This window comes from Lutra lutra, chromosome 16 (genome assembly GCF_902655055.1).
Source record: "Lutra lutra chromosome 16, mLutLut1.2, whole genome shotgun sequence".
NCBI classification, from domain to species: domain Eukaryota; kingdom Metazoa; phylum Chordata; class Mammalia; order Carnivora; family Mustelidae; genus Lutra; species Lutra lutra.
In genome coordinates this window covers 40,862,198-40,881,296 of record NC_062293.1, presented here as the reverse complement: position 1 = coordinate 40,881,296, position 19,099 = coordinate 40,862,198, and the positions used below count along the sequence as shown (strand labels likewise).

Genomic DNA, 19,099 nt, shown 5'->3' with positions numbered 1-19,099 from the left:
GCTTAAACTATAGTGACTACATATAATTATTTGGAGTTTCTTTCTTTCTTTTTTATTTTTTTAAAGATTTTATTAATTTATTTGACAGAGATCACAAGTAGGCAGAGAGGCAGGCGGAGAGAGAGGAGGAAGCAGGCTCCCTGCCGAGCAGAGAGCCCGATGCGGAACTCAATCCCAGGACCTTGATTGAGATCATGACCTGAGCCGAAGGCAGAGGCTTAACTCACGGAGCCACCCAGGCGCCCCTGGAGTTATTTTCATAACGGTTTAGAATATAAGAGGATTTTTTGGTTTTTATTTTAAGAGGCCGGTGGGGGGTGGTGCTTCTAAGAGAGAGAGATGGAATTCTAAAGGGAAAAAGTGGCTCCTGCCAATAACTTAAGGATGAGAACAAAAACTGTGGTTAAGTGGGGCACTTGGGTGGCTCAGTTGGTTAAGTGTCCGACTCTTGGTTTTGGCTCTAGTCATGATCTCAGGGTTGCGAGATCAAGCCCCACATCGGGCTCCGCACTCACCGTGGAGTCTGCTTCAGATTCTTTCTCCCTCTCCCTCTGCCCCTCCTGCTTGTGTGTGCGTGTGCACGGTCTCTCTCTCTCAGATAAATCTTAAAAAAAAAAAAAAAAATTAAAAAAAAATAGTGTTAAGTACCATAGGTAGAATTCTGTGAAAACTTTAATGTTTATAGTTTTACAAGATACATCATTTCACTTTTTATAGCATGTATTTGCATTAAATATGAAAGTGTATATTTTCAGCTGTTAAAGAATCATTGAATACAGACCTACAAACAAGAAAAGAAAAAGATACTTCAAGTGAAAACCGACAAAAATTAAGAATATTTTATCAGGTAAACATAGCTGTCCCTTTTTTAAGTAATCATGAGATGCCTTTGTTTTGCATGTTACATCTGCAACCTTTTGGCATATTTAAAAGAATGTCTCTAATTTGGTTTTCTTTTTAAATTGTTTTAACTATTTCTAAAGGTGATGTTGAAACAATATCTTGAGATGTTTAAGTTGGAGATTTGTTTTTTTGTTTTTTGTTATTTAAAGTTCCTTTATAACAACAATACAAGACAACAAACGGAAGCAAGAGATGATCTACATTGCCCGTGGTGTACTCTGAACTGCCGCAAACTTTATAGTTTACTCAAGCATCTGAAACTCTGCCACAGCAGATTTATCTTCAATTATGTTGTAAGTAACTTTTTTTGTTCTTTTTACCAATAATCTATAAGACCATCTGACTTTCAAAGACTGCACTTCTCGGGGTGGCTCAGGTGGTTAAGCATCTGCCTTTGGCTTAGGTTGTGATCCCAGGGTTCTCCCTGGGATCAAGCCATGTCAGGCTTCCTGCTTCTCCCTCAGGCCCCCCTCCCCCCACATTCTTTCTCTCAGTCTCTCTCAAATAAAACCTTTTAAAAATAAAAATAATAAATTGTGCTTCTACACAAAATGCCAAATCTTTGCATTTGGTAGATTGCTCTATGCATGAATTACAGTGATCAGCTTACATATATTTGCATAGTGCACCTATATTGACTTATGTAATCCTCACATTGGCTCTTTGAATTAAGTGGTGATTTCTTTATTCTTACTCAAACAAGAAATAATTTGTACAAAGTTACCAAGCCAGTAATTGTCACAAACAGGATTTTAACACAAATCTTCTTGGCTCCAGGTCTTCTGACTTCCCTTTCACCATTCTCATGTGTGGCTCATTTTAGTTTTCAAAACATTAAGAGCTACAGGTACTTTTTAATTAACGAAATGAGAGTGATAGATACTTAGGGTAGGGATAATTAATATTTCCTTATTCTCAGCATCTTGGCATTCTTGTTACAGTATCATCCGAAAGGTGCTAGGATAGATGTTTCTATCAACGAGTGTTATGATGGCTCCTATGCCGGAAATCCTCAGGATATTCATCGCCAACCTGGATTTGCTTTTAGTCGCAATGGACCAGTTAAGAGAACACCTATCACACATATTCTTGTGTGTAGGTAGGTAAAAATGTCGTACAACAAAACTTACTCTCTGACTTCTGCTGGTGATGGAGACAAAGGAGAGCCAGACAGGGCTGCTGTTTAGGGTGGGAACCATTATTTCAGATTACTGGCTAAGTGTCTGGGGTGGCATACTGTTTTATAACTCTCTCTAGCCCCTGTAGCGATTTTCTTACTTCCTCCTTAGAACTTTTTCCTGTGTCTTAAATGTCAATGTCACTACTGCTACAGTGCTTAGAGGGATTAAAGAATTCTCCCAGTGGAAGTTACTGTGTGCATGCCTAGGAAGGAACCTGTACCAGAGGAATGTACTCTATTTGAGAGGTGTGAAATGGAAAGAATCCTATCCCTGTCACTTAGTGTTACATCAACATTTCTTTTCATCAGACCAAAACGAACAAAAGCAAGCATGTCTGAATTTCTTGAATCTGAAGATGGAGAAGTGGAACAGCAGCGAACGTATAGTAGTGGACACAATCGTCTCTATTTCCATAGTGATACTTGTTTACCTCTCCGTCCACAAGAAATGGAAGTAGATAGTGAAGATGAAAAAGATCCTGAATGGCTAAGAGAAAAAACCATTACAGTGAGTATTACTATTATCACCACTGACCATGATTTTAGAATCTTATGATGAAGTAATTCATGTTTAAAAACTATTAGTTGTTTAATATGAATTAAACTCTTGACTTAGTGTGAAGGACTCCTTTCTAAATGAAGGAATTTAGGAATCCACAATTTTTGTAATTGTGTCATTTGAAGAATTAGCAACTGAAGGACATACAGCTTTTCTTCTTGTGATTTTGTATCATGTTTTGGTTTTTTTGAAGTAGGTAACTTATTTATAACTTAGGGTTTCCCTTTTAAAATTACTACTTGGATAAAAGTTTAACAAATGTTGCCACTTTGTTGTATAAATAAGATATTATTAGTTACAAAAATTGTTTTTCATAGTCTCAAAATTTTTTTTAGAAATACCAATTTTGTTTTTTCTGTATTTAATAGGTATTTTTTCCTTCTTTTTCTTTTTTCTTTTTTTTAGCAAATTGAGGAATTTTCTGATGTTAATGAAGGAGAGAAAGAAGTGATGAAACTGTGGAATCTCCATGTCATGAAACATGGGTAGGGTATTTCTAAATTTAAATATTCCGTTTCCTTTATGTTCCTCTTGCTGCTTCCATTCTGTAAATCTATGTTTGAGACTTATTTAAAATTCCACTGGCTTGGCGCTGGGGTGGCTCAGTTGGTTATGCATCCACATCTTGATTTCTGCTAAGGTCATCATCTCAGGGTGGGGCAGTCAGTCCTGTATTGGACTTTGCCCTCAGTGTGAAGCCTGCTTAAGAGTCTCCGTTTCCCCTCTCCTCACACAAAAAAATAGGAAGAAAATTCCATTAGCTTAGATACAGTGTGCCCTAAATCTTATCCTAATTCAAAGTATTATAACTGCAGAAAGAAAAATGGTTTTATGTTTAAGAAAGGTGTTAGCTTTAATGGCAGTTCTCATTTTTAATGTGTCCCTTTTTTTTTTTTATGACCCAATTCATTTATTTTATTGCCAAGGATTAAAAAAAATATTAGGTCCCTTGGTACATACCTGGAAATGCTGAAGATTGGTTATCACACTATTAGTACAGTTTTTTAAAATTGCTTAATTCTGGAGAATAAGATATAAATAGCTTTTCTGATTTCTTACTACCATTGCATAGAGGTCAGGGTAGAACAATACTTATTTCTTGTGCCATTGTGGCTAAAAGTATCTTCCAAAGTGTTATTTTTCCTGCAGATTTGCCTCCTTCCCAGTGTGTGAACTCTTTGCCTTTCAGTACATTTATGTTTCTTCTGTACCTTCATTATTATTATTAGATCCTCATTTAAGGTTTTCTTCTATAGCATGAACAGCCAAAATGTTTTTATTTATAATGAAGTCCATAAATGGTAAGGGGCACTTCTGTTTCTTTACTCTTTTTTTTTTTTTTTTTTAAAGATTTTATTTATTCATTTGACAGAGAGAGATCACAAGTAGGCAGAGAGGCAGGCAGAGAGAGAGGAAGAAGCAGGCTTCTGAGCAGAGAGCCCGATGCGGGGCTCGATCCCAGGACCCTGAGACCATGACCTGAGCCGAAGGCAGCGGCTTAATCCGCTGAGCCACCCAGGCGCCCCTTTCTTTTTTTTTTTTTTTTTTTTTTTTTTAAAAGATGTTTCTTTACTCTTAAGGAGTAAAGAGGAACTGGTGCATAAATTCCAGCCCAGATGTCTGGGGTGCATGGGCCCTAGCCTTTTTTTGTACACTGCCTTAAACTAAGAATAGTCTTCGCATCTTTAGTGGGTTGGAGAAAAAAAAGAGGAAGACAACAGATCGCATATAGCTTGCAAAACCTAAAATGTTTACTTATCTAGCCTTTTAGAGAAAATGTTTGTCTGGTCCCTGGTGTAGTTATTAAAACTCAGTCATGAGTAATTTCTGCATTTTGAAACTTAGGTTAAGTCTGTTTTTTTCTTTTGTCCTGATAGGTCAGTTTCAAGATGGAATTTTAGTCCTACTATTACTTTATTGGGTTCCATTTTCATTTCTTGATCTAACTCTGGTAGCATAACAACTGTTGGGGTTCATGCTATACTAGCATTGTAAAGTGGCTGGTATAATTGGGTATTTTTACCTGTTGGGTAAACTTTGGATTTTAAAATATCTGCAGGCAGGCCTTACAGACTTTGTTAGACACTGAGTTTCAGTGGATAACTGAGCAGCCTTTCTCCTATTTGGTTTTATTTGATTTTTTTTCAAATTTTATTCATTGTGGGTGCCCCTTCCTTGCTTTCTATCAACACAGCCACACTGTTAACCACATTCATTGTGACATCTTCAATTTTTTTTAATGTGGCTATTTTTCTCGTTTTATTGAAAAATAATTGGCATACGTCACTGTAAGTTTAAGACATACTGTGTGATGGTTTGATTTATATTTATTGTGAAGTGATTACAATAGACTGAGTTAACATCCCTCTTATATAGATACAATAAAAAAAAAAAGAAGGAAAAAATCATTTTCTCCTTTTGTTGAGAATTCTTAGTATTTACTCTTTTAACAACTTTCCTGTGTATTATACAACAGTGTTGTCATCATGTTGTACATTATATGCCTAGTACGTGAGCCTTTTAGTATTTGAACACCTCCCTTAATCTCTCTTCCTCCCACTTTCTGCCTCTGGTACCCACAAGTTTGATCTCTTTTCCTATGAGTTTTGTTACTGTTTTCAGATTTAATTAGTTTTTTTTTTAGTAATCTCTATGCCCATTATGGGGCTCAAACTCATGACCCAGAGATCAAGAGTTGTACACTCTACCAACCGAACCAGCCAGGCACCTCTGTTTTTTTTAGATTCCACATATAAGTGAGATCATACGGTGTTTGTCCTTCTGTCTGGCTTAGCGTAATGCTTTCACAGTCCATCCATGTTGTTACAAATGTGGCATCTTCGTTGCTTTAAAGGTTTTCCATGAAGTGAAAAATGTAGAGAAACGCTGCTTCTGAAATAGGAAAGTATGTCAAGGTCAAGAGAGAAACTAAAGGGGATAGTTAGTGTGTATGTAGAGAGTTAAGGAAAGTGGTGGCAAGAGAAAAATGCTCTATACTTTTAATACTGTTGTATGCTGTTTCATTAGGACAAACAGAAATGACATCTTTTGAATTTCTGGTTAAATTAAATCTCTTTAAATTTTTTAAAATGGTAAGTCCATTCAGGTCATTGAATCTCAGATTCACTGTAGTTTTACTAATTGTTAAATCATCACTTACTGGTCTATCAGTTACCATGTTGCATTTGACCAAAATGCTTTATATCATTATTGATGTTTGTGTTATTCTTATTGAATAGGTTTATTGCTGACAATCAAATGAATCATGCCTGTATGCTGTTTGTAGAAAACTATGGACAGAAAATAATTAAGAAGAATTTATGTCGAAACTTCATGCTTCATCTAGTCAGCATGCATGACTTTAATCTTATTAGCATAATGTCAATAGATAAAGCTGTTACCAAGCTCCGTGAAATGCAGCAAAAATTAGAAAAAGGAGAATCTGCTCCCCCTGCAAATGAAGAAATCACTGAAGAACAAAATGGGACAGCAAATGGATTTAGTGAAATTAACTCAAAAGAGAAAGCTTTGGAAGCAGATGGTGTCTCAGGGGTTTCAAAACAGAGCAAAAAACAAAAACTCTGAAAAGAAAAAACCTAACCCCGTGTTATGGACAAACACTGAAATTACATTCTAGGGAATTCAGCCTCTAGGAAGAGTTTTGTTTTCGTTTGTAATCATAGGTTTCAAACAGGCACTGTTAGATGAAGTAAATGATTTCAACAAGGGTATTTGTGTCAGGGCTCGACTTCACTTTGTCATGCAGCATTACATGGATGTCCATCTCATTGATGTCATTACAACACTCTAGTTTGAGCATGAAAAGCAATAGTTGAAAAAGTATTTTTAACTTCAGCAGTTGTCTTATGAAATACATTGAATTGATAATCTAGAAATTATTTCATATATTTAAATTATAATGGTTTTAGCATTTGTGACTGGCCATTTTTCTACTTTGTAATTGTGAAACCTTTTTTGGGGAGGGAAAATTGGAGTGTGATTCCTTTTAGAAATTGAAGATTTTTGGAAATTATGTTGCATTATTATTGCAATCAAACCTTGATCCTTGATTTTGAAATCATTTATCAATTTGGAATGAGAAATTACAACATAAGATCCTTCTTTATAGAAGTTATTTTACAATTTTAAAATAGCACTTCTTCATCTTACGCCTGTTTGAGAAAATGTCAATTTTTCACATTGTTAACCGTGAAATGTCATGTTGGCTTAAAAGGTTACTGACCATTTTGTTTTTATGTGGATACTTTTACTGCATTGCTCACCCAGTATGTTTTTTTAAACTTGAAGAAATATTGCTGTTTTGGGTTTGTTTTTTGTTTTGTTTTTTTTACTTTTCAATATGGTAATCACATTGAAAAATTCAGCTGTCCACATCTTTTCATTATAAACCAAGGGAAGAATGAGTTTGGGATTTTTAAGATGCCACTTTCGAGGAAGGAAATGTTCTATAAAAATGAACCAGAAAATCTATAACTTGTTTTTTTCTTTGCAAGGGATGTCTTTGTAATGTATTTCATGATTAGAATATCCAATACAGATAAGCTGACTTGAATTGTTGTGAGCAGTTTTGCCCTGTGATATATGTGTTTTTATGCACATATTTGCAGTTGGATTTTCTCCAACAGAAAGTGGTTTCACTACTGGCACATTAACAAGCACCAATAGATTTTTATTCCAACTCCAAGCACTGTGGTTGAGTAACATCACCTCAATTTTTTATTATCCTTAAAGATAATTGCATTTTCATATTCTTTATTTATAAAGGATCAATGCTGCTGTAAATACAGGTATTTTTAATTTTTTAATTTCATTCCACCACCATCAGATGCAGTTCCCTATTTTGTTTAATGAAGGGATATATAAGCTTTCTAATGGTGTCTTCAGAAATTTATAAAATGTAAATACTGATTTGATTGGTCTTTTAAGATGTGTTTAACTGTGAGGCTATTTAACTAATAGTGTGGGTGTGATTTGTCATCCAGTATTAAGTTCTTAGTCATTGATTTTTGTGTTAAGAAAAATAGGAAAGAGGGAAACTGCAGCTTTCATTACAGACTCCTTGATTGGTAAGCTCTCTCAATGATGAGTTACAGTAAACTCTGATCATGCCTCTGGATAGTGAATCTCGAGCATTTCTCTCGGGCTTTAATTTGCTAAAGCTGTGCACATATGTAAAAAAAAAATAGATTATTTTAGGGGAGATGTAGGTGTAGAATTATTGCTTATGTCATTTCTTAAGCAGTTATGCTCTTAATGCTTAAAAGAAGGCTAGCATTGTTTGCACAAAAAGTTGGTGATTCCCTCCCCCAAATAGTAATGAAATTACTTCTGTTGAGTAAACTTTTTATGTCATCTTATAATAAAAGCTGAAAAAATCCCTTTGTTTCTATTTATAAAAAAAAAATGCTTTTCTATATGTACCCTTGGTAAGAGATTTTGAAGAAATCATGTAAGATGATAAAGCATTTGAATGGTACAGTAGATGTAAAAAAAAATTCAGTTTAAAAGAACGTTTGTTTTTACATTAAATGTTTATTTGAAATCAAATGATTTTGTACATAAAGTTCAATAATATAAAAGCTGTATTCTGTTTTGGTTTTGGTTTTGATTATTATGCATTGTTAATGTGTGTACTAAAATTTTCATTTGGCTAGGATAGTAAGGATCCAGAAAAAGTACACCCAACAGTCAGAGTTAATAAATTAAGGGGGAAAAAAACAAACCCAGTGCAAAAATCCTACTTTCAGTTCTAGTAACATCTGTTGCAAATGGCATGTTATTTATTGAAAAACATTTTTATAAGTTCAGAGTAATGTCAGTGTTAGTTAACCTGATAGTTAACAGCTATCCATCTTTGGTTGTGAATTTTTTCTTTTTAATGAAAAATAATTTATCTTGGCCCTCAGAAAGCTCATAAACTGGGACACAAACGAGAATTATAAAGTAAAATGATACAAAGTTATCTACAACATTCAGTGAGGTTAGTAGTCATTGAAGTTAACTCTGGAAGAGTTAGGAGAAGCTTTACAGAGGAGCTGACAGGTGAGTTCTTCTTGCTTTATTTACTAGTCACCTGTACACATGCTGCTGTGTTCTTTGAGCTGAGTGCCTCTCTGCTTCCAGTGCTCGTTCTAGAGGTTTCTTATGAGCAGTTGCTTTCTCATTACATTGCAAGGTCCATCTCACTGACCTTTGTACTGTCAAATGGTTTTTAGGTGCTCAGCTACTTGGTGACGTGAACAGAGGGTTTTACAAGCTGTGCTGAGTTTGGATTCCAGGCAATAGGAAGTATTTGGAGATTTACAGCACAGATAGGACACAAACCAACCTGTGTTTTTCGTGAGCCATGGCTCTAAGAACTGGGGAGAGGAGAGGCTCTGCAGAGGAGGAATCCACCACTCGGTGGCTACTGTAGTAGTAGGCCAGGTGAACCCTCCGACTACTGGAACACTACCTGTCCTGAAGTAAATGTCTGAAGTCCTCGGTCAGTGCAATTGCAGGACAGAGGAGTGACGAAGCCAGGAAGGTTTCAGAAAGGAAGCAGCAGTCCTCCTGCAGCACAGAAAATGAGTTACGACGGCAATTTCAGGGTAGTGATGGAATAAGGATACCGGTTTAAAGTATCTAATACATGGGAAATGAGGTGGAAAGGCTTCACACAGGAAGTGTGTGTGAAAATGGGGTCATACCAAGATGGGCAAAGTTAAGAATTTGGGGGAGAGTGGTTGGGACTGTTCCATGTTTGCAGAATACAGAAACCAAAAAGTTACCAGAAAAGGGAAGGAATGAGCAAGAACACAGATGGATTCGACTTGCTGTCAATAGGAAGTGGTTTCACTACTGGCCTATTAACAAGCACTCAAGACCCTTCTGGTGGCAAAATGGTACAATGTGGAGAGAGCAATCTGGTAGTTTCTATTAAAATCACAATGTAGGACGCCTGGGTGGCTCAGTCAGTTAAGTGTCTGCCTTTGGCTCAGGTCTTGGGTCCTGGGACTGAGCCCCACATCAGGCTCCCTGCTCAACAGGGAGACTGCTCCTCGCTCTCCCTCTGATTTCTCTTGCTCTCACTCTCAAAAATCTTTAAAAAAACAAACAAAACAGTGCCTTCAGTCTTTGCTCTAACAATTCCATCTTTAGGTAGTCCTACAAGTAAACTAGAACACATGTAAAATGATAAATTGTCACCACTGTTGAAAACAGACTAGACACAAGTTATCAGTAGGGGACTGGGTACGTCATATGATCCATGTAAATGGGATACTATGCAGCAATAAAAAAGGATAAAGAAGTGTTTTGTTTTTGTGTGTGTGAACCAATGTGGAACAAATGCCAAGATAAAAGGTACAGAACAGTTCCTAGTGTGCTTCAAATTTTTAACTGAAAAATTAATATGTGCCCATATTTGCTTTGGTTATAGCATGTGTCTAAAGGATACATAGAAACACTGCTTTTAGGGAAGATAATCTGGAGAAAAGAACAGATGAGAGGCAGGCTTTTCATTGCCATTTTTGAGACATTGCAATTTACTACCTTTTTTTAAAATTTTATAGTTTTTTTTTTTTTTAAGATTTTTATTTATTTGAGAGGCAGTGAGAGAGAGCATGAGCGAGAAGGTCAGAGAGAGAAGCAGACTCCCCATGGAGCTGGGAGCCCGATGCGGGACTCGATCCCGGGACTCCCAGGATCATGCCCTGAGCCGAAGGCAGTCGTCCAACCAACTGAGCCACCCAGGCGTCCCAAAATTTTATAGTTCTTAAATTTAAAAATTAAATCCAGAAAATTTTAGAAAAGGGAGTTCAAGAAAGCTGATGTTCGTACTGGGAAAAAGGCAGAAGCATAAGTGTCTAGCACAGAGCTTGGAACATGGCAAATTTCAAGTAAAACAGGAAGTTCATTGTGAATAAGTTCCTAAAAATTCAATTTGTATTTTGTTAAAGTAACATAAATAGTAGGTCACCCCTAGAAAAGTGGAAATATATGAGGTTCTGTTAATTTTGCCAAGTACCATATTAAAGCAGAGATCTTAGCATTAATGGTTCCTGGGTTGTAAGAATTTAAGTACATGCATGCGCTCTGGTGTTTCTCAGTGTGTACTCTATGGGTTGAGCCTCTGCCTTCGGCTCGGGTCATGATCTCAGGGTCCTGGGATCGAGCCCCACATCGGGCTCTCTGCTCCACAGGGAGCCTGCTTCCCCACCCTCTGCCTGCCTCTCTGCCTACTTGTGATCTCTGTCAAATAAATAAAATCTTAAAAAAAAATGTCACATGGGATCACTCTGTAAAGCTCGTTCTAGGGAGCAGGGTTGATACCTCCTAGACTAGTGTATTTTATCTATTTTCCCATTTTTGATTACCATCCTATCCACATGGCAAAGCTTCGTTCAACCAAGGGCCACACACAGTGCCCCGTCACATTTGTGTCTAAGCTACTCTATACTTTTTCAGCACCCAAAGAGCTTCTACCTGCCCTTCTAGCATGTGGCCACAAGCAGCCATTCACTCACTCATCTATTAAATGTACACCACCACTTGTCACCAGCACTGGAAATGACAGGTTGAAGAAGACTCAGAACCTGTTTTAAGAATTCTCCCAGGGTCTCATGGGTCAAAACCAGAGTCATTTATTTCTTCCTTCTGTCCCTGAATAAACATCTTTCTTTAGTAGATTCATTGCTTATAAATGCAAAGAAAGGGTGAAGTTACAAAGGCATCAGAAGAAAAGCTCTTTATCTTCTAACTTAAACTATGAGTCACCGAGTAAACTACCCAACTATAGCAGGGATCCAATAAAGCTTAGCCCCTTTCTTCTTCACAATCCAACTAAGATTTTCTTTTGAGTGGACTCTGTAGTATCCCTATTTCGCTTATCTGGGGGGTTGGTTCTTCTGTGAGGCTTCGTAGTAGGACCAGGGTTACCATGTAATTAGGCTGATGGGAGACTTATTTATTCATTATTACTTAGCACTTACTATGGCCTTTGCCTCCGCTAGGCATGATTATACAAAGGTAAGACAGACATTGTTCCTGTCCTCGTGAATCTTAAGTTCCAAAGAGGGGCACATTCAACTATCTTTTGATAAACCACTTTTGAAAGTATCTAATATCAAAGCAGTGTCCTGGGGGATAAAGGCTAGTGTGGACACTACCCTCGGTGCAGGAGAGCTGAGAGTGGATAGGCTTGGATTTGAACGCCAACTGTGCGGCTTTTGCAGCTTCAAAATACAGAAGGTTACTTAAATGGAGTTGGTTTCCTCAACCGTAAAATGAGATAAAAACGTCTCCTTCAAAAAGATACCTGGCACAGTAACCTGCTCTTGGTTAACACCATGCCCTCTCCTACAACCATATGGTTTTGCCAACTTCAATCCTCCGCTCTCCCCTCCAAAGACAATCACACGCTCCGTTAAGTTTCTTCTTCCACAGCTATTTTCAGAAGACGCAAAGGTCAGCCGAGATTGTATGGACCTAGTCTAATTCTGTGTAACGTAATTAATGTAAGATTAGTAAGTAGAAGCTGCATAGAAAGGTCAATTTTGCCTTAATCAATATTAAATTTCATGGGATTAAAACCATTTATGAGAGATTAGTCTTATTTTACTCAATAGGGTTTTCCTCTTTTAAACAGAAAACGACTGCCTTAGTTTGAAAGTATTTACTGGGTGGCTCTGTCATTGGAGTGTCTGACTTGATTTGGCTCAGGTTATGATCATTGGAGATCGAGCCCCATGTTGAGCTCCGTGCTAAGCATAGAGTCTGCTTGTCCCTGTCCTTCTGCTACCCCCCCGCCACCGATCGCACACACCCGCTCTCTCTCAAAGATCTAAAATTTTAACTTTTTAAAAAAATTTTTTTAAATTTGTCAGAGAGAGACAGTGAGAGAGGGAACACAAGCAGGGGGAGTGGGACAGGGAGAAGCAGGCTTCCCGCCAAGCAGAGAGCCTGATGCGGGGCTCCATTCCAGGATCCTGGGATCATGACCTGAGCCGAAGGCAGAGGCTTTCACCCACTGAGCCACCCAGGCGCCCCCATTTTTCACACACACACACACACACACACACACACACACACACACACACACTGGGCTCTGGAACTGTGAGAATCAATTTGTCCCATTTAAGCCACCCAAACTTTGGAAATTTGTGATGGAAGCCCTAGGAAACTACAACTACAGCAGAGACTGTCCTTACCCTGCCCCGTGCTGGCATAGGCCAAATGGGGAACCCAGACTTTCACACTCATGAGGCTATACCAAGACATCCCAACACCTCTGTGAATGGCGTCAGAGAAGACCCAGCAGGCAACGCCGTCACCCACCAGGCAGCGATAAGGCCACCCACTTCCCAGGGTGAGGGAGGAGCTGTCCTGGACCTCTGCCCCCACCAGCAGTAACAGGATCACTCTCCCTCACTCTGATATGAAGGCTCAGAAGAAACCAGTGGAGACTCCGGACTTTTACCACTACCTAGAGGAACGAGGCCACCCCCACTGCAGCATCCGTGGAGAACACACAAGGAACCGGAATGCCCATGCCACCAATAACAAGGGCTCTCCTCTTGCTGTCCATGGAGGCCAAGGGGAAGCTACCCTCCCATCTCCTACGTGGCAGTAATGAGGCAGTGCCCATCCCCTCAATCTTTTCCCGTTGGACTGGTGTCAGAAAGCTAGCTGAAAGGCAAGGTTTAATTAGGATCCCATGTCTCAGAACATAACACAAAATGCCCACGTTTCAAAAGAAAATCACTTGTCATCAGAAGAATCAGAAAGATCTCAAACTGAATAAAGAAAGACAACAGATGCTAACACCAGGCTGACGATTTAAAAGCACCATATTTGAGCTCTCCAGAAAAACAGAACCAATCAACGATTATAGAAGCTGAGAAGTGCCAAGATATGCTGTCTGCATGCTAGGAGCCCAGGAGAGCAGGTGATGGGGTCCAAAGGCCCAAGAGCCAGAGGTGTAGATTCCAGTCCAGATATGAAGGCCCCAGAGCCAGGAGCCCTGAGGATGTCCTAGCTCAATGGGCAAAGAGCAAATTCAACCTTCCTCCGCCTTTTTTGTTCTATTTAAGCCATCAACAGATTGGATGAGGCCCAACACACTGGGGAGAGCCACCTGCTCTCCTCAGTCCATCAATTCAGATGCTAATCTTTTCCAGAAACACCCTCACAGAACCACCAGGATGTTTTAATTAGCTATCTGAACATACCTTGGCCCAGTGGAATGGACACGTAAGACTCCCCATTGCCAAAGCCATGATTAAAATGTTTCAACAAGCACTTACGAACACACTTGAAACATATGAAAAATGAACAGGTTCAGCAAAGAGTATAAAGAGTCTGGCACAGAAAGAGAGGGTACGGAGACGGTCCAAATGGACGTTTTTGAACGGAAAAATACAATAACCAAAATAAATAATGAAAAGCTCAGTGGACGGGCCCAACAGTAGAAGAGATGTGACAGAGACCGGACTCTAGGGACTGGAAGTAGAACAACAGGAATTACCTAATTTGAATGACAGAGAAAAAAACAACTTCAAACCAACAAAACCTCAGGAATCAGTGGGAATACACAAAAGATGTAAAATTTGTGTCACTGGAGTCCTAGAAGGAAAAAGAGGACAGGGCTGAAAAAAGTACTTGAAATAATGGCTAAAAACTTTCCAAATGTGGCACATTACATAAACCTAACATTCCAAGAAGCTGAAGAACCTATACAGGATAACCCTAAAGAAAGCCATACAAGGACACATCATAATTAAACTTCCAATAACTAAAGACAAAAAAAATGCATATATATTGAAAGCAACTACAGAAAAATGACACTTTATCTACAAGGAAAAACAATGAAAATGACAGCAGATTTTTCATCAGAGGCCATGGGAGGTCACGTAATACTTTCCAAGTATTGAAAGAAAAGAATTGTTGGGGGTATATGGGGGGGTTCTGTCAAGTGTCTTTTTTTTTTTTTTTTTAAGATTTATTTGATAGAGCGAGAGAGAGAGATCACAAGCAGGCAGAGAGGCAGGCAGAGACAGAGGGAAGCAGGCTCCTCACTGAGCAGAGAGCCCTGATGTGGGGCTCAATCCCAGGATCCTGAGATCATGACCTGAGCCAAAGGCAGAGGCTTAACCCACTGAGCCACCCAGGCGCCCAAGTGTCTGATTCTTGATATCAGCTCAGGTCTGGATCTCAGGGTCATGAGTTTAAGACCCGCCCCCCCCCACCCCAGCACACACACACACACACAAAAGAATTTTCAACCTTGAATCCTATATTCAGTGAAACAACCTCCAGGAATAAAGGGAAAATCAAAACATTCTCATACAGAAGAAATCAAAGAGCATTTTTCACCAGCAGACTTATCATAAAAGAATGGCTAAAGGAGGGACGCCTGGGTGGCTCAGTTGGTTAAGCCGCTGCCTTCGGCTCAGGTCATGATCCCAGCGTCCTGGGATCGAGTCCCACATCAGGCTCCTTGCTCGGCGGGGAGCCTGCTTCTCCCTCTGCCTCTGCCTGCCATTCTGTCTGCCTGTGCTCGCTCGCTCTCCCTCTCTCTCTGACAAATAAATAAATAAAATCTTTAAAAAAAAAAAAAAAGAATGGCTAAAGAAAGTTCTTGAAATAGAAAGGAAATAGTAACAGAAGGAAACTTGGAAGAGCATGAAGGAAAAAGGAACACAGTAAGCAGAAATATAGATAAATACAACAGGCATTGCTTCTTTTTAGTTTTCTGAAGTTTTTTTTTAATGGTCAAGGCAACATTGTCTAGTAAGATTCTAAATGTATATAGAGAAAATATTTAAGAAAAAAATTTGCTGTATATGGAGAAAGATAAAGAGATGTAAGGATTATTTCACTTGAACTGATGAAATGATGACACCAATTAACTAGTAAGGTTTATATCCCCTGCTCTCTGAAAGTGGAGTGTTCCTACAACACTTTTCATAAGCTCAAACGGGGTAAAGTGAACAATATCTCCTGCTTTCCGAAAGTTCACATTATGCCGCTTCACTTTACCGAAGACCTACATTAGTACCTGTTTTCGCTAACGCAAAGAAATCCAAAGAGGACTTTCCTGATTATTAAAAAAGCCATGACCATACTAATGTAGATGTAGATATAGCTCCACATAGATCTGTATAAACACACATACACAATACACATATGTAATATATATATAATACACATATATTAATGTATATATATACAAGAATACACGTGTGTTTATTATGTATATATTTATGTTATATATACATATTTTTAATACCTAGAACAATTACTGAAGAAGCTACACAGAGAGACACTCAAAAACACTACAGATAAATCAAAATGGAATTCCAAAATATGTTGAAGCAACCCATGAGAAGGCAGTAAAAAGAAAGCCATGGGCGCCTGGGTGACTCAGGGGTTAAGCCTCTGCCTTCAGCTCAGGTCATGATCTCAGGGTCTCCGGATAAAGCCTTGCATCCGCATTGGGCTTCCTGCTCAGCAGGGAGCCTGCTTCCCCCTCCCCTCCCTTGTGTTCCCTCTCTCAAATAAATAAAATCTGAAAAAAAAAGAAAAAAAAAAAAAAACCCAGAGAGGACAGAAAACAAAAAAGAAAAATGGCCAACTTAAGCCTTAACATATCAATAATAAAATTAAAAGTAAATGGTCTAAATAGACCAAACAAAACTTGGAGATTGACAGAATAAAAACGAAACAAAAAAAACCCCATGACTCAGCTATATGCTATCTACAAGAAACGAACTCCACATATATTAACATAGAAAAGTTGAAAGCACAGGATGGAAAATATGTATCATGCAAACATTAATTAGAGGAAAGGAGAGGTTAGATTATTATCAGATAAAATGGATCTTGGAGGAAAGAAAAATACCAGAGACAGAGAAGGACATTATGATAAAACAGTCAATTCTCCAAAAAGATACAGCAATCCTAAGTGTGTATTCATAAGACAAAGGCGCTACAAAAGATATAAGTCAAAAACTGAAAGAACTAAAAGGAGAAACAGACGAATGAATGAAGTTACAACTGGTGACTTTGACAATCCCCTCTGGAGAACTGATAGAGCAACTAGACAGAAAGCCAGCAAAGATATAGTAGAACTCTACAAGATCAAAACATTCTACCCATTAATAGTAGAATATGCAAGTCTTTTTTTTCCCTTAAGATTTATTTATTTATTTATTTGTTTGTTTGTTTGTTTGACAGAGATCACAAGTACACAGAGACGCAGGCAGAGAGAGAGGGAGAAGCAGGCTCCCCACTGAGCAGAGAGCCCAACGCAGGGCTAGATCCCAGGACCCTGAGATCATGACCTGAGCCGAAGGCAGAGGCTTTAACCCACTGAGCCACCCAGGTGTCCCAGTTTGTCAGTTGCAAAACAAACACACCATTCGACTTCTCCGCAGCCCTCAGCCCCTCACCGAGACCTCACATACCATGCCTCTCGCCACGACACACGCAGCTCTCACCTCCACCAGAACGGTAAGTTCCTTCCCTTCTGCTCCAGATGCCAGTGCTGGGCTTCACAAATTTCCGCTCACCTTTTGAGATGGACTTTGCTCCGAGATCTTCAGGCAGAGACAGTCAGCCTTTCCTTTCTCAGTGCCATTCCAGCACCTGCTACCTTGGATCCCGTTGGTGATTCTTATCTATCCCTGAGCCTTTCCCCTTAGTGTCCACTCTTCCTGGGAGCACAACGGTTACGAGCGGGGGCCGCAGAGTGCATCAGGTCTGGGCTAGGATCCCGACTAGACTAGTTACTGGTCCTGACCTTAGATAAATTAGTTCACATCTCTTGAACCTAAGTTTTATTGTCTGTAGGGTGAAACAACGGTAATAACAGGATAGTAAGGAGCACATGTGGATTAAATGATATAATAAATGTATTTTGAAAATTTAGCATTTGTGCCTGGCACAGAGTAGGAGCTCAATAAATGTCAATTCTTTTTTTTTTTTTTTAATTTGACAGAGAGAAATCACAAGTAGGCAGAGAGGCAGGCAGAGAGAGAGGAGGAAGCAGGCTCCCTGCTGAGCAGAAAGCCCGATGTGGGGCTTGAACCCAGGACCTGGGATCATGACCTGAGCTGAAGGCAGCGGCTTAACCCACTGAGCCACCCAGGTGCCCCAATAAATGTCAATTCTTATAGTTGTTATAATTATCATCACCTAAACTCTCTCGTCCTTCCAAGCAACACAACGGATTTGCAATACAGGGTTCCTATTCTGTTTAAAGAAAATGAGTTGGCTTTGAACAGAATTGTAAGTTCACAGTTCAAGGGCAGGGGCACCTGGCTGCCTCAGTCAGTGGGGCACGAGACTCTTGATCTTGGGGGTTGTGGGTTCAAGCCCCATGTTGTGTGTAGACATCGCTTAAAAATAAAAATCTTCAAAAAAGAAAGCAATATTTAAATTATTTTCAGAGGTCAAAATATTACAATCCACACCCATCTAGAATTAAGTTAGGTTTTAGTCATTTCTGCGAAAAGGCAGATCCTATACATATAAACTTAAGACATGACTCTCCTGTGGAGGATAAGAAAAAATGACATTCAGTAAATATTTGACAAATGAAGGGAACGAGATGAAAGATGTTCTGGAGAAAATAATCCATCGGCATTCATTCAACCCAACATTTACTATACACACGTTATGTGTCAGGCACGATGTTCGGTATCAGATACACAGAATATAAGAAAGTATAAGTAACTTGTCACAAGTTACAACGATACCCATATTAAAATGACCGGAGAAAGGAGCGCCTGGGTGGCTCAGTTGGTTATGCATCTGACTTAAGGTCATGATCTCAGGGTTCTGGGATCAAGGCCCCCATCAGGTTCTGCACTCAGTGGGAAGTGTTCTTCTCCCTCTGCCCCTCCCCCAGTTTGTGTTTTCTCGCTGTCTTTCTCTCTCTAAGTCTTTATTGGACAGAGAGAAACCACATGAGCGAGCACAAAGAGGGGGAGGGGGAGGAGAAGGAGAGGGAGAAGCAGGCTTCCTGCCAATCAGGGAGCCCAACGTGGGGCTCGATCCCAGGACCCTGAGATCCTGACCTAAGCCCAAAGGCAGATGCCTAACTGACTGAGCCACCCAGGCACCCCAATGAAAAAAAAATCTTTAAAAAACAAACAAGCAAAAAACAGGGGCACCTGGATGGCTCAGTGGGTTAACCATCTGCCTTCAGCTCAGGTCATGATCCCAGGGTCCGGGGATCGAGCCCCACATCAGGCTCTCTGCTCAGCAGGGAGCCTGCTTCCCCCGCCTCCTCTGCCTGCCTCTCTGCCTACTTGTGATCTCTGTCAAATAAATAGATAAAATCTTTAAAAAAAACAACAAACCAAAACAGAGACACCAGAAATCCTTTTCTCCCTTTACCTAAAAGATTTAAATTGAATTCATCAAATCTCACAGAAGAAAAAACACACACA

The 19,099-nt window shown here is 39.3% G+C and overlaps 1 protein-coding gene across 2 annotated transcripts in view; it reads left to right on the top strand.

Moving 5' to 3' along the window:
• SUZ12 (SUZ12 polycomb repressive complex 2 subunit) overlaps positions 1–8,253 on the top strand; it is a 42,582-nt gene extending 34,329 nt beyond the window's left edge. For both annotated transcript variants that reach the window (XM_047708100.1, XM_047708099.1), the window contains 6 exons: positions 756–847; positions 1,053–1,196; positions 1,845–2,002; positions 2,393–2,591; positions 3,048–3,127; positions 5,882–8,253. In XM_047708100.1, the coding sequence (XP_047564056.1) occupies positions 756–847; positions 1,053–1,196; positions 1,845–2,002; positions 2,393–2,591; positions 3,048–3,127; positions 5,882–6,227 (1,019 nt within the window). In that variant the 3' untranslated portion in view covers positions 6,228–8,253. The remainder of the gene's footprint in view (positions 1–755; positions 848–1,052; positions 1,197–1,844; positions 2,003–2,392; positions 2,592–3,047; positions 3,128–5,881) is intronic.
• The last annotated feature ends 10,846 nt before the right edge of the window (positions 8,254–19,099 follow it).